This window comes from Melospiza georgiana, chromosome 1, assembly GCF_028018845.1.
Source record: "Melospiza georgiana isolate bMelGeo1 chromosome 1, bMelGeo1.pri, whole genome shotgun sequence".
NCBI classification, from domain to species: domain Eukaryota; kingdom Metazoa; phylum Chordata; class Aves; order Passeriformes; family Passerellidae; genus Melospiza; species Melospiza georgiana.
The window spans coordinates 130,520,622-130,533,800 of NC_080430.1; the positions used below are offsets into that span (position 1 = coordinate 130,520,622).

The window sequence follows — 13,179 nt, forward strand, 5'->3', positions numbered from 1 at the left end:
TCTATCTAGCCTAAAAATAGTCAGAGCTGTATTTTTTTCTCTCTAGTAAATATCAAGATACATTCTTCTAAAGAGAATTTATGGCTTTTAATCTATTTCATATTTTTTTAGCGTGAGTTATTGTTGTCTGATCTTTAATGAAGATCTTTCTTAGGTTGTTGGAATTCTTCTGCTTTGAACACAGTATATTATTAACAGCCATTTTTCTTCTCTCATTTTTCATTTTTTTTAAGTCATGGTATACACAGTTCACTGACTTTCACAAAATGTATCTGTCTCTAGAGCAGTAATTTAAAGGTACTTAATTAAACCTTCAAATGAGATGGATCATTACATCTTGTCATTGTGGGGCAGATTGGGTAGGCAGGAGGTGATCTGGCAAGGAGTGCCCTGTTCCTCATGGGAAGGCTCGGGACTAACAGGCTGTTTTGCTGGAATGGCTAAAGTTAATTTTTTTCTCTTGTGGTGCAGAATCTGTATCTGGCAAGATTGTTACCAGAAATACTGTGGCCCTAGGCAAAATGTGATGCAGGAGGTACTCAGTGTGCTGCTTCTTCTAGGGGAACCAAAACACTGGTTAGTTACACTGAGGGAAGCACCTGGGGTTTCATGGCTGGGGTACAGGCAGATGGAAAAAAGAATTTTTTTTTTTGGCAGTGCAAAAAAGTATTGGGATGAGCTGTGCACCTCAGAAGCTGGGGTTTCTTACTTTGCCTGCACTGTGCATCAGACAAAGCGATTTGGCTGCTTGTTTTTCTGGCGTGGTGCATGCTCTTTACTCTTTATTCCAGGCCTCAGTCCATTCCTAAATCAAAGATGCAGAATGAGAGAAAGGTTTTGAAGTTGTGTTTTTAGTGGAAGACAAAGCACTCTTCAAAGTCAAGAGGAGGTCTGGTATTTAAAAGGCAGTTTTTAGCAAGTTTGCAAAAGTGACATGCAGATAACACTGTGATATCAGAGTTTTGTTTAATATTTCAGGGCTTGGAATTGGAAGAATTGGCAAGTAAAGGACTGGACATGCTAAGTGATCTTTCCCTGTTGCTAAAACTAATTCAGAATGAGAATAAGGGTTTGGACTTCATAGCAAAGCAATTAGAATTCAGTTCTTGCTTGTGCTTTGTTTTTAATAAAATCACTTGTACAAAACATACAGTTGCTTTTCTCTAGTCAAGACACTGAGCATTTAACAATGTGGCAGTTCTTACTTTAAAAAATATTTTTATAGCAATTGAATGTTCTAATCAAAGAGCATTTTCCAACTTTGCATAAAAAGTGATCACAGCTCCCAAAAGCTTAGAGCAAAGGAAAATGGTGAAGAGTTGATTTGGGTTCCTGCAGTAGCCTCAGCTGGGACCAGAACCTGGCTCTCCAGGTTTAAGCTGGTAAATTCACAGCCTCCCTGATGCCTCGTCATGAGCTCCTGAAGGAACATCAACAATCTTATCACAGTGGGACACAAAGAGATTCTGTGATTTTCAGTGACTGGATTTTTATTTTGATAGCATTTTTTAATGGAATCAATACAGCACTGTTCTGACTGTAAAAATGGGATTTTTTCTTTTCTTTGCCTTAATGGGGTCTTTTAATTTTCACTCATTCTAGTTAAACAAGTATACAGCTTCCTAGCTGTGTTTTGATAGCTAGCATTTTTTTGTTGTTCACTGTAGTAACACTGCTCATGCTCTTACCATGTGTGCATTTTCCAAGTATCCTTGAATTTAGAAGCATGGGGTTCTAAATTCCCATTATTCGTGTTTTAGTATCACAAGAGGATATACTTCCTAAAATGATGGATAGTTGAATAGCTTACAACCTTAGTTGTTTTAAGAGTCAGAACTCACCCAACTGAGGTGGTTAATCCAGTTATTTAGCTCTGGGGTTCTGGCTAAAGAAATGGTCTTCTGCTAAATGTTAAACAAAACAGCTGCAAGGACTTTGTGCAGTTGAACAGAATGTGGGACCACAAAATGATGATTTGATGCATTCTGCACCAGAGAATGGATTTCTGTCTGGATTTGCAAACTATACTTTTGGAAATCTACTGCCATAGAAGGACCTCAAATTGAACCTGACTCATTCTCCTATAGTGTATTTTTCTATTTTTCCCCCCAGAAATGATATTAGGTGTTTAGGCAACTTGTAGCTACAGATATACTTCACTACCAAATCCTCTAGATAAAGTGCTAAATAACATGTAGCCATGATGTTAACTCTGTGGCAGTCCTGTCAGGATCATACCATTTGTGATTTCTTCCTGTTTGTATTCAGATTGTTAGCAGAAATGGTGCCATGCTGTTTCAGGGTTTATGGGTATTTGCTTATTTAAAAAGCATGATTGACTTTGTATTCCCCTTGAGCTAGGCTATGGCCATCCTCTGCACTGTGGTGTGGGGTTATGGTTCTCTCTTTTTTTTTTTTTTTTAATTCAGTATTCAGAGGGGTTGTTTTGAGTGTCACTGAAATCTGAAGAAGGGGTGTAAGTAGTTTCTGAGCTAGAGGAACCAGTCACCCAGCTTAAGAATTCATCACTAGATAGAAGCACAAATTCTACAGGTGTCTGCCCCTGGAGCTGCTGTTCCTGCTAAAGAAATAGAGTACTTCCAGCTGGATATTTAAGTACCTATGATTTTTTTTACTGAATGTGTAACTCTCTGACACTTTTCTGACTCATTGGTGTAACTTTTTTCCTGTGTTACTGACCATAGAGGGATTCTATGCAGCAAAACGTGAGCTCCAAGCTTTTCAATGGCAAATCCCCTCCTTTTGCTGCTGTGCCTTCAAGTCAAATAGATGGAAATCACATCCTGAAAGCATTAAGTCCTCAATATCAATTGCAGAATGGCTGAGGTTGGAGAGACCTCTGGATATCATCTAGTCCCATTACCAGGCAAGGCCATTTACAGCTGGTTGCCCAGGACTGTGTTCAGGTGGCTTTTCAATAACTCTCAAGGGCTGGGACTCTACAACCTCCCTGAGGAGCCTGTGTGAGTAATTGGTCACCCTCACAGCAAAGAGAGTGTTTCCTGATGTTCAGAGAGAACCTCCTGTGTTCTGGTGTGTGTCTGCTGCCTCTGGTCCTGTCACTGGGTGCCACTGGAAAGAGCCTGGCTCTGTCCCCTTTGCTGCCTTTGCTTTAGGTGTTCATGTATGTTGAGAAGATTCCCTGCAGAGCTTTGTCTTCCCCGTGCTGAAGTCCCAACTCTCTCAGCCTTTCCTCTTGAGAGAGAGTCCCTTAATAATTTTCGTGTCCCTTTGCTAGACTCTTTCCAGGATGCTCATGTCTGTCTTGTAGTGGGGAGTCCAGAAATCCAGATGTGGCCTCATGAGTTGTGAATAAAGAGAAGGATTGTGTGCCTCAGCATGCTGGCAGCACTTTCTTTCTCTATTGCAGCCAGAATGCTGTTACCTTCTTTGCTGCAGGGCATGTTGGCTCATGTTCAACCTGGTGGCCACCAGGACTTGCAGCTCCTTTTCTGCCATGCTGTTCTCCAGCTGGACAGTCTGTGGCATGTGGTTGTTCCTGCTGAGGTGCAGGGGTTTGTGCCTTGCCTCCCCTTGGTTCTCATGAGCTCGCTGTGATGTCCTGCAGTTGGGTGCCATCAGCAAACTGGCTGAGGTACCCACTGTCCATCATCTGCATTGTTAATGAAGGTGCTGAGCAGGACTGGACCCAGTACTGACCTGGGGCACACAGCTTGTCACTGGCCTCCAGCCAGACCTGGTGACACTAATCACCACCCTCTGGACCCAGATGTTCAGACAGGTTTTAGTTCACCTCACTGTCTGCTCATCCAGCCTGAACATCAGTCACCAGCTTCTATGTGAGGATTTTGTGGAACACAGCACTGTAAGCCTTGCTAGGCACTCTACACTGCTCTCCCCTTGTTCTTCTGTACAGTGATACAAAATCTGCCTTCTTTCCTTAAAACTGGAACTAAAATACATGTTCTATTTTTGCTAATTTTTCTTGTCATGCTTTAACCTTTTTGTGGGCTGTCTTATACCGAACTTAGGTCATTGTCTGTATCAGTGTTGTTATTAAATAGTAATGGTCTACTGTTGGAGAATTTTCATTCTACAATCACTGTATTACCTGAAGACTGTTCAGTGACAGAAAGCTGTTTTCAGGACATTGTTTGGTCTTTTCCATTAGCATTCTACTGCAGGTTCAGCACAGTATGTTACCATTGCTCCAGAGAGAACTGTGAAGTGATAAGAACTACCTATCTCAACCAAACTGACAATCCTGCAAAATAGGAAATAAAGTTTAGGAGCCATGTTTCGTAAACCTGTGCTGGCTGATACTATGAAATAAAAGAACAGCTGTTCAAGTCAGACAGGAAGTCCATCTTATTTTCCTCTTGTTTTCTGCTGACAGAGACCAGTGCTAGATGAACAGGAGAACAGTGTTAGAATAGGGCAAACATATAGTGATGCTTTTCCAACTTCTAAGAATTTGCAGCCTGGGGGTTTCCTGAGGAGCAGGTGTTGGTTTAGTATATAATAACCAAATAGTCCTAATTTATAATTCTTGAAATGTAGAGAGGACACAGTGTAAGTATCGTGGTTCCCCTGAGTACTAACTGAGTAGAGCAATGGGTTTCTTTGTCATCTAGTTAATTTCAGTGATCTGTGTATTATAGTCTAAACACATTATCCCACTGCCCTGATGAGCAGTGTAGGTTACCTTGGAGCCTGTCATTTTGTACTTCTGCTTGGGATTTCTTTTTTTTTTTTTAATGTGCATTACTTTATTTTTACAGATAATCTTATTGCCTGCTTTTGTGTGGCACTTTAGCATTTGATTTTATGGATTCTTCCCCCTTTCTACCCAGAATGACTTAAAGCACACTCTAAATCTTCATTTATTCCAGCAGTAGAAAGGTGTAGCTGTGGAAGGCTGCCTCCTTGGAAGCTGCTCTCTGATGTTTGAGATGGCAGTCAGGGTCAGGATCCTTTTGTATGCTGTATTGTGGCACAGAACATAGCTGGGTGTGACTTTGCATCAATGACAGTATCTAGTGTCAGAGTGTTATCCTGGGATTAGGAAACAAATGTATTTGCTTAAACTTTTCATTGATGTCCATTTTCTGCATTTTTGAGACTTTTTGTGACACTGATAGAGTGGCACAGGAGCTCATTTCCCTGTGATTGAGGGCAGGCAGGTGAGAGAGGTCCTTGATCTGGAGGCTGAGCAGCTCTGCTGGGCCAGGTCCTGTGAACTGGCCCAGAGGGGCTTCCCTGGCTCTGGCTCCCTGTGCTCAGAGCACTTGAGGATCAGGGACAGGGATGAAGCTTGTATTCACCTTTTAAGTGTTGATAGGTGTGTAATACTGTTCTCCACTGCTTAAGTGGATTGTGTCATATGGGTGTGTCCCCTTGGCTATCTGCTTGTTATTTTTATTAGTATTAGTGTTGGCCTTCCCTTGGAAAAGCTTTGTAGTGGTACTTGAATACTTCTGCCTGCTCTGGTGTGGAAGTGCCATGTTTGTTGGCATACAGACGTCATTGACATATTGTTTTAAAGATCACTTAAAAAAATCTACCAGGTCTGAAGTAGCTTTATTTCTTTTTTCCCTACTTGAAGTTGTTCATCATACCAAGCTGGTTTTGGGGGTTTTAGGGTTTTGAGATGTGTTGTTTTTTTTTGTTTGGTTGGTTCTTTCTGCGTGTGCCTGTGTGGTGTTTGTTTGGCTGGTTTATGTTTTGTTTATCTGGTTGGTTTTTAACAAAAGTACCTTTTCTTCCTCTGCAACTCTTACCTTCAGTATTTTGAAATTGAGTTTCTCTGTAACTCTTTTGCATTTTTGAGCCTAACTTGCTTTTGTAAAACCAAATATGGTGGCAGGATGGCTCCTGAGATGAACTTGTCTGGAAATAGAAATCTTCTTTGAGAAAAGTAATGTCTGTGATGAATAAAAGTGCCATGTCAGAAATCTGAGCTGTGTAGTCCTGACCTAGAGCCTTTTTGGTTGCTTAGTGTGAGCATAGATCTCTTCTATTCTGATCAGTTTCTAGAGGCTAGAAATAGGAGCTTCAAAACTTGAAATAAAAGAAATCTCTCCTTGTCTTGGACAAACGGAATTTATTTTCCAAAAACAACTGTTTTTGGATTAATTTCACTAATAATATTTAAAGAATGTGTGTCTTGATAGAAGCCGTCATCACTAAACTTTTTGTCTAAAAGTGTTGCCAAGCTAGTGTATTTCTTCAAAAATGTTTGTGCTGAAAATGCTTGTTGCTTCTAACTTTGTCCTTTGAAGTAGTTTAATTGCCTTTAATGAGACCTTTTGAGGTGTAGTCTGTCAAGGCATTTATATTGGAGATTTCATTTACCACAGAAAGGTCTTATGACCTTGATGTGAGAATTGACTAAATCATCTCTGCATTTACCTCTTCCTCCAGAGCACCATCAGTTGAAATTACTGCACTGTATAATTAAGATTAACCTGATCTTAGATAAGCTTTTCCCTTCAGAGGGTCAGTGGTACAATACCCTGCAACTGTGCAGGTAGAAAGGCTTAGATTGCTGCAGGAAATGATTTCAAGTTTTTATTTTCACAGAGAGACTCTCCATAGAGAGTATACAAACACATCTTTCTGCTTTGTTCTTGTTTTCCTGCTGGTTTGGTTTTGTGATTGGTGTTCATGTGAATGCTGATGCCAGCACAAGAAAGGGGAGGAATGAGGGTGGAACAGCAGCTCAGCAGGAACAGCTCCAGTGGTGTTCTGCATCAAATTCAAGCCCTCGTGGACTTACAGGAGCATATGAGCAGTACTTGATAATTTTGCTGTTATAGCAGTTGCATATGAGGTGGTTGAGGCATGAGATAGTTTTTACTTTTATTTTTCTTTCTATAGAAGAGTTTAGTGCTTTCAGCATTGTTACTTATAGCTTTCTCTGTTCCCTCCTGTTAAAGATTGACAACAGCCTTTTTTCAGCACTATTAGATCTCTTTTGGTTTGTGCTTGTTGCAGATAGACCTGCTCTCTTGAGATTGATGTTACTCATGGATTCATTGCCTATTCAAGTTTTAGCTTTCTGAGCATATTTCTTTCCTATTATTTCATTTTTTACAAGTATAAAAGGAATGGGATGATATTTTTCAAATTTTAATGCTGATTTCTTTGGCAATGGTCTGGTCTTGTGACCAAGGCTCAGTAAGGAAGCTTTAAATGTTTCCCATAGACTAGTCTAGTAACCATCTCCAATAAAGGGCTACTTTTTTTGTCATCAGCTTTTCTTGAAGGCAGTGCAGTGAATTTAAAGGTAGATTTTCCTATTCTGTAATTATTACTCCTGCTTGCCAGGAGAGAAATGTTAATGGGAAACTGCTCAGGATTCCTGTGGGAAATTGTTAGGTGATAAACTCAAGACATGGAACTTCAGGGATGTTTAACTTGTCAGATATCACACAGCAATCCCTGCTTGCTGTATAAAACCGTATGATAAGGTGAGGAGTGTATGCTGTTCAACTCGGGGTTCATTCCATAGTCTCCCACAGTAGCTCACTCTTGTGGGGTGCCTTTTGCACAGATAGCATGGGAAGTTTGTGTTTTCTCTTGCTTTTGTGCGTTATCTTCACAGAAACCTTGTCTGCCTATGTACTCTTGGCCTGTGTGAATTAGTTGTGGCTGGAAATTGGGAGTGTGAAATCGCCTACTTACAGATTGGCAGCTTGGCTTGGATAGCAAAAGGCAATTCTAAACACATTCAATTCCATCCTGCTGTCTTCTTTTCACTTCTCCCTTCTTCTTGGGCTGGAAGTTACTTGTATCACTATAAAATACCTTGTTTCTCAAACAGATTTAGAGATTTATTTTCTTTTTTTTTCCCCTTAGGACAAGTACTTTGGAGTTAAACACTGTTGCTAATGTTAAGATTTCTCTGTTTGGACCTCTAGCTTGTTTTCTTTCTCATGCTCAGGGTTTGCCAGTAGCTGAAGTCTGATGTCCATAGTCTGTGTGTAGAAACTGAAATTAAGCAAGTAAAAATGGAGGATTTTAAGGCATGGATTCAGAGGAAGACAGTGCTGGTGTGCCTGTCTTTTTGCTAGGTTTAGAAACATGTTCCTGATTTATGCTAGGATGAACATAGTACCAAAGCTGAGATTTTTTAAATCTTATTCAGAAGACCTTACACAATTTTTACCGAATTAGTCATGGTTTTATATCTTGATAAAATGCAAGTACTCTGACTATAATTGGAAGCTCTTTGGGGGTTTTTCAGCTTGCTTGTCCTCTTTGGAGAGAAAGGGACCCAAGCTTTAATTGACATGCTTCCTTGATAGTACTCCAGTGTCTTTGCTGCCCACAGAGGATCTTTCCTCAGTGGATTGGAAGTTACCTCAGAAATCACTCTGTTCCTTTCTGGTTTTGGAGGCAGTATCCTGTAAGCAGGAGTCCTATATGGGTTGGCCCTTTCTTGTGCTCTGATATTTTGAGCTTTTGGAAGCACTGTCTACCTTAAGTAAAGGTAATGTTCCACATAACCCTATAAATAGTGATGCTTCTCTGGTTTCTTCTGTTAGTCAGAATTTGTTTTTGTCCCTTTTGCTGTTGACTTTTGTTCACCTATTTCTTTGTGTTTTCTGTTTTGAGGAATATACTGTCATATTTTTGGCTCTCACGTGCCACATACTTGGATTTCCTAGAAGATTATAATCCTTTCTCCTCTGGGATACTGTATTCAATCTTATACAAGGAAATACAAGTATATCTACAGTTCCTGGTCATTGCTTTTAATGTTTATTTTGTGCATGAAATTGTAAATGGTTGTAACAAGGCAAGAGTAGTGTTTTTTGATAGTGACTTGCAAAACACACAGAAATGCAAGCAAACATTGGTTCTGTGGCAAGGGTTAAACTCCAAAGTAAAACAGCCTCCCAGCACCAAGTAGTATTTATATTAAACTTCAATAAATGTGGTGGTAAGTTGTTCCTATAACATCATAAATATGCTGTGTGAGTGGATGTTGTGGACTGTGGAGTACATAATCAAATAACAGCTTTGTTTCTTTCTGTTTCAGGTTAAGGGAAGTTTCAGAGAAGCTGAACAAATACAATTTAAACAGGTAAGGCATATCATATGCTGCTGTAAATAATTTAGGAAAGTACATTTTTTCCAACAGCAACAAGAAGCAGAAGATTTTACAGTAGGTGATGGAGCCTTAGAAATCCTCAGTGCTACTGATACTGAAGTCCAGACATGCTTCAGATAACACAGGAAGAAAATGAGGGGTTCTCAGTTATGATAAATTGTATTATTAAATCTTCATTACAGAATGACTTCTTAATATGAGGTATAAACCCTGTTGTTTATTGCTGATCAGATTAAGTGAAAACTATCATCTTTTAAGATCTTTTCCCTGGATTTTATGTGCTGTGTGCTTCAATTAATGCATGTTTAGTAATTTTTGAAAGTTTCTTTTGTATTTGTAGCCACCACTGCACATTTTTTCTTTCATGTAGAGCTTGATTTTTTTTTTCCAGACTTCAAAAGTTCTAAAATACTATAAATTCTCACTTTTTATTTTCAGCCACCCACCTTTGAATGTATTGGAACAGGCCACTATTAAACAGTGTGTGGTGGGACCAAATCACGCTGCATTTCTTCTGGAGGTAAGTTCCTGAAATCTTCTCAGATAACAAACTTGAAACCATACAGTTAAATTAGTTATTTTAACATTAAATTGATTAATACTCTTCAATAACTGAGGACTCATGTTTTAATTTTTTGGGTAAACTTGACTTACATTTCAATTTTGAACACTTGCTTTTCTTTTTCTAAATACAGGATGGTAGAGTCTGCAGGATTGGTTTTTCAGTTCAACCAGACAGATTGGAATTGGGTAAACCTGAGAATAGTGATGGGTAAGGAATGCTTTTCTTCTAAGATATTTTTTGAACTCGCTAAGCAGCTCAGCTGCTTTTCTGGTTTTGTTTTTATTTGTTTGTTTTCAAAGTAGATTTTGGAATGGGTACTTTGAGTAGAGACACAGTGGTTATGGTGATGCAGCCAAACAGCCTAGCTTGACAAACTGGTGTAGGAAGAAATAGTATATGTGATTCTGAAAGAAGTGAGACAGGCTCTCTTTAACTTGAAGAAACAAGCTACTCCAAAAATAATCCTTAAGAAAGAAGCTGTGTTAAACTGTTAAGCTTAATGTAGAATCCACTCTGAAAGTAGTCCCATCTGGCAAGGCTCACTTTCTAGATCTGTGGTCCTTAGTCCAGGTAAGTCCCCCTTAACAGGACTAATTAATGGTTCACATTTGAATTTAAACCACTTAATATTGAAGTAGCATACTCAGGCTCAGGTTTATAGATAGAACACCTGCTGATTACAATTTGTACATATACACTAATGGAGAATTTAGCACAGTGGCTAAGTCCAATCACTAATTAGCTTAATATGTATTTGCATCTGTGCTATTATGGATTGCTGATGTACGTAAGGTCTGTTAGGCATGCTTTCCACTTTCTTTTTCCAGTGTACTTCTTAATATACAGTTAGATTAGTTTGGAATATTCCCCAAGGGTGTTGCTTAAGCTGGTATGTTACCAGAATAAGTCCCTGAGAATTTCAACCTGGGATTCCAGGTTTTGTTCTTAACCCATTTGGGATTGTTTTGTGACTGATTTACCATCTTTTACTTTCAGTTCAAAGTTGAGCAGTGGCTCAGGGGCAGGAAGGACATCCAGGCCAGGCAGGACTAGTGACTCCCCATGGTTTCTGTCTGGTTCTGAAACTCTGGGCAGACTGGCAGGCAACACCCTTGGGTAAGTTTTGATAGGATTGAGGCTGCAATCTGTTTGTTCCATATTTGAGTATATGTGTATACACATATATAAGTTGTATGCAGTATGTCTAAGGAAACGTATAACCACAGCAGTTGTGTAGGTAGGGTATAACAAAAAAAAACTTGATTGACTTGGTTAAAATAACAGACATTTAAGTGACCCTTCAGCACATAGGATACAGAGAATTTTTCATATATGTGCGAAGAATAACTTGGCTTGGGCTGTGTTGTCTTCTTTTGAATGTTTTTTTAGTTCCTTGATTTTTGAAAAACAGTCTTTTAGAGGGACACTATCAATTTAAACCATGATAGGCCAGGAGAATGCAGTGAAATGAGTGCATTTGTGCAGGAAGAACCTTCATTATGGGCTCCATTGTTTTGTGCCTTCCATTCCCTTGCCCCAAGTCATAAATGGTGTTTTGATAGCCAGGGTCCTATACATAGTAATGAAAAAGGAACATTTGGAAAAGATTGTTTCTCAGAACGTTTAAAATTGTACTGTATGCAAAATGTACTGTATAGATCCAGATTTCTTGTCATTACCTTTAAATTGATGGTGTCCCTTTTTATAGAAATGTGATTTACATTCCATAATGACAGTGATCTCTTTGTTATGTGTTTTTGTAAGACATGTCTAACTATGCTGCTTCCTAATTTTACTGACTACAGTAATAAGAACTGTGGTTTCTGCATGTGAATGATTTGTTAAGAGGAAGGAACTACATATTTTCCGTGATTTTCCAGAAATTTTTTTGGTTTTTTATTACCAAATCAACTAATTTCATTTGGGCCTTAGTTGCATGAAGAATAACCCATAACCTTCCCATTTTTTTTTCTGAAATCATTATGCATCTGAACCTAAAAATCCATGTGTTAAACATCAAAGACAAACTAGTATTGTCATGTTTAAGAACTTATTGTGGGACATGTAACACTTTTCTTTCCCCTCCTTATTCTTAGCTAAGCATAATGTGTTAAAATTGTTTGAATCTTAGAGATTAACCCTAAAGTGTTCCTAATGTCTTCTCTTGAATGTCTCAGAAGTAGGTAGTTGAAAGTCACTGAGCTAGTAGAATAGCAGTAGGCACTATAGCTACTCTGTTAAATGGAGGGAGTAATTATCTTAATAAATTGAATCTAAACCCATTCAAACTGTAGTGCCATTAGAGTAGGTAACTGGATTTGGAAAATTGCCAGCATGCTGCTGCATAGTAGAGAGATGTGGTAAACTAGTAGGTGAACAGAAATGAGAAAGATTTCTATTCTATATTAATGTTTATTTTAGGTTTAGATGGCTTTAATAGCAAAGTTGTTTGCCTTAACAGGGCCAGGGTAGGGCTCACAGGAAATGTTTGGATTGTTACATAAATAGAAATGGTTTTAACTGTTAGATGTCTGAATGATGCCATTGATAGTTTATAACTTAAACTAGAAATCTCTAGTGAGTATTAATATCTAATATAGAACTTTTTCTTTAACCCCACACCTCCCTGCAGAGTGTTGAATTGAAAGTTGCTCTATAGGTAGAATTTGACTTCCCCTCACGCCAGTTCTTTTCCTCTCAGCCACCTTCCCACCTTTGGAACAGTTTAGGTGGCTCATTTTATTTAAAATGTCACATTCTTTAGTATTTTTTCTTTCTTTTATTCTGTTTTCAGTAGTATTTTTTTATTTTTTAGAATTCTGTTTCTAACTCTTGAGACAAGACTTCTCCTAAAGACATAATTGAACTGCTTTTTGTCTTGTCATTGTCTGTGGTTGCTAGCTAGAATTCTGAAAATGTAGATGTCTGACAGAGCCTTGTCTTAAGCAAGACACTCGAGTTACTCTGTGATTGCAGGGGGGTGTCAGGAGGAAAAAGAAAACTCAATTAAAAAAGGGTGCTAGTAATCAACTGAAGGCATACAATGCAAGACAAGTATTCTTACATAATTAGCTTTTAATAGCTTTTGATGGACTTTTAATATAAATTTATTAGATACTGTTTCAGAGAACGTGTCTTTATTTTCATGTCTGATTTTAAATGTATTTATTGAAAGGAGTTTGAGACTTCAGGTGGTTGATAGCAGGAAGGGTCTGCTGATACAGATTATTAAGTAGCAGTAATAGCATATCCAGTAACCTTTAAGGTGTATTACAAGATAAAGCTTAGCTAACCTTGAAGAACAAGCTAGAGTCTCTCGTCTTTCATGGCAGCAGATTATCTTGTCTTAAATTCAGAGCAGATTCAATTGACATAGTTCTGTGGTGATAATTATTAATGGATAATTGTAATGAAGGTGAGATGTCTATTTCTACAAATCACTGTCTTTTTGTTGCCTTATTTTGATGCTGATTTGTAGAAACAAAGAAACTGTTCAGTGAGTTAAGGCATGTTT

The 13,179-nt window shown here is 38.5% G+C and overlaps 1 protein-coding gene across 10 annotated transcripts in view; it reads left to right on the top strand.

The window, feature by feature from the left end:
- Window positions 1-13,179, top strand: part of UBR5 (ubiquitin protein ligase E3 component n-recognin 5) — an 86,796-nt gene that overhangs the window by 8,224 nt on the left and 65,393 nt on the right. For 9 of the 10 annotated variants that reach the window (XM_058036185.1, XM_058036194.1, XM_058036211.1 and 6 more), the window contains exons 2-5: window positions 9,029-9,073; window positions 9,539-9,620; window positions 9,796-9,872; window positions 10,662-10,781. In XM_058036185.1, coding sequence (XP_057892168.1) covers window positions 9,029-9,073; window positions 9,539-9,620; window positions 9,796-9,872; window positions 10,662-10,781 — 324 coding nt within the window. The remainder of the gene's footprint in view (window positions 1-9,028; window positions 9,074-9,538; window positions 9,621-9,795; window positions 9,873-10,661; window positions 10,782-13,179) is intronic. The other variant, XM_058036262.1, reaches the window with a different exon arrangement.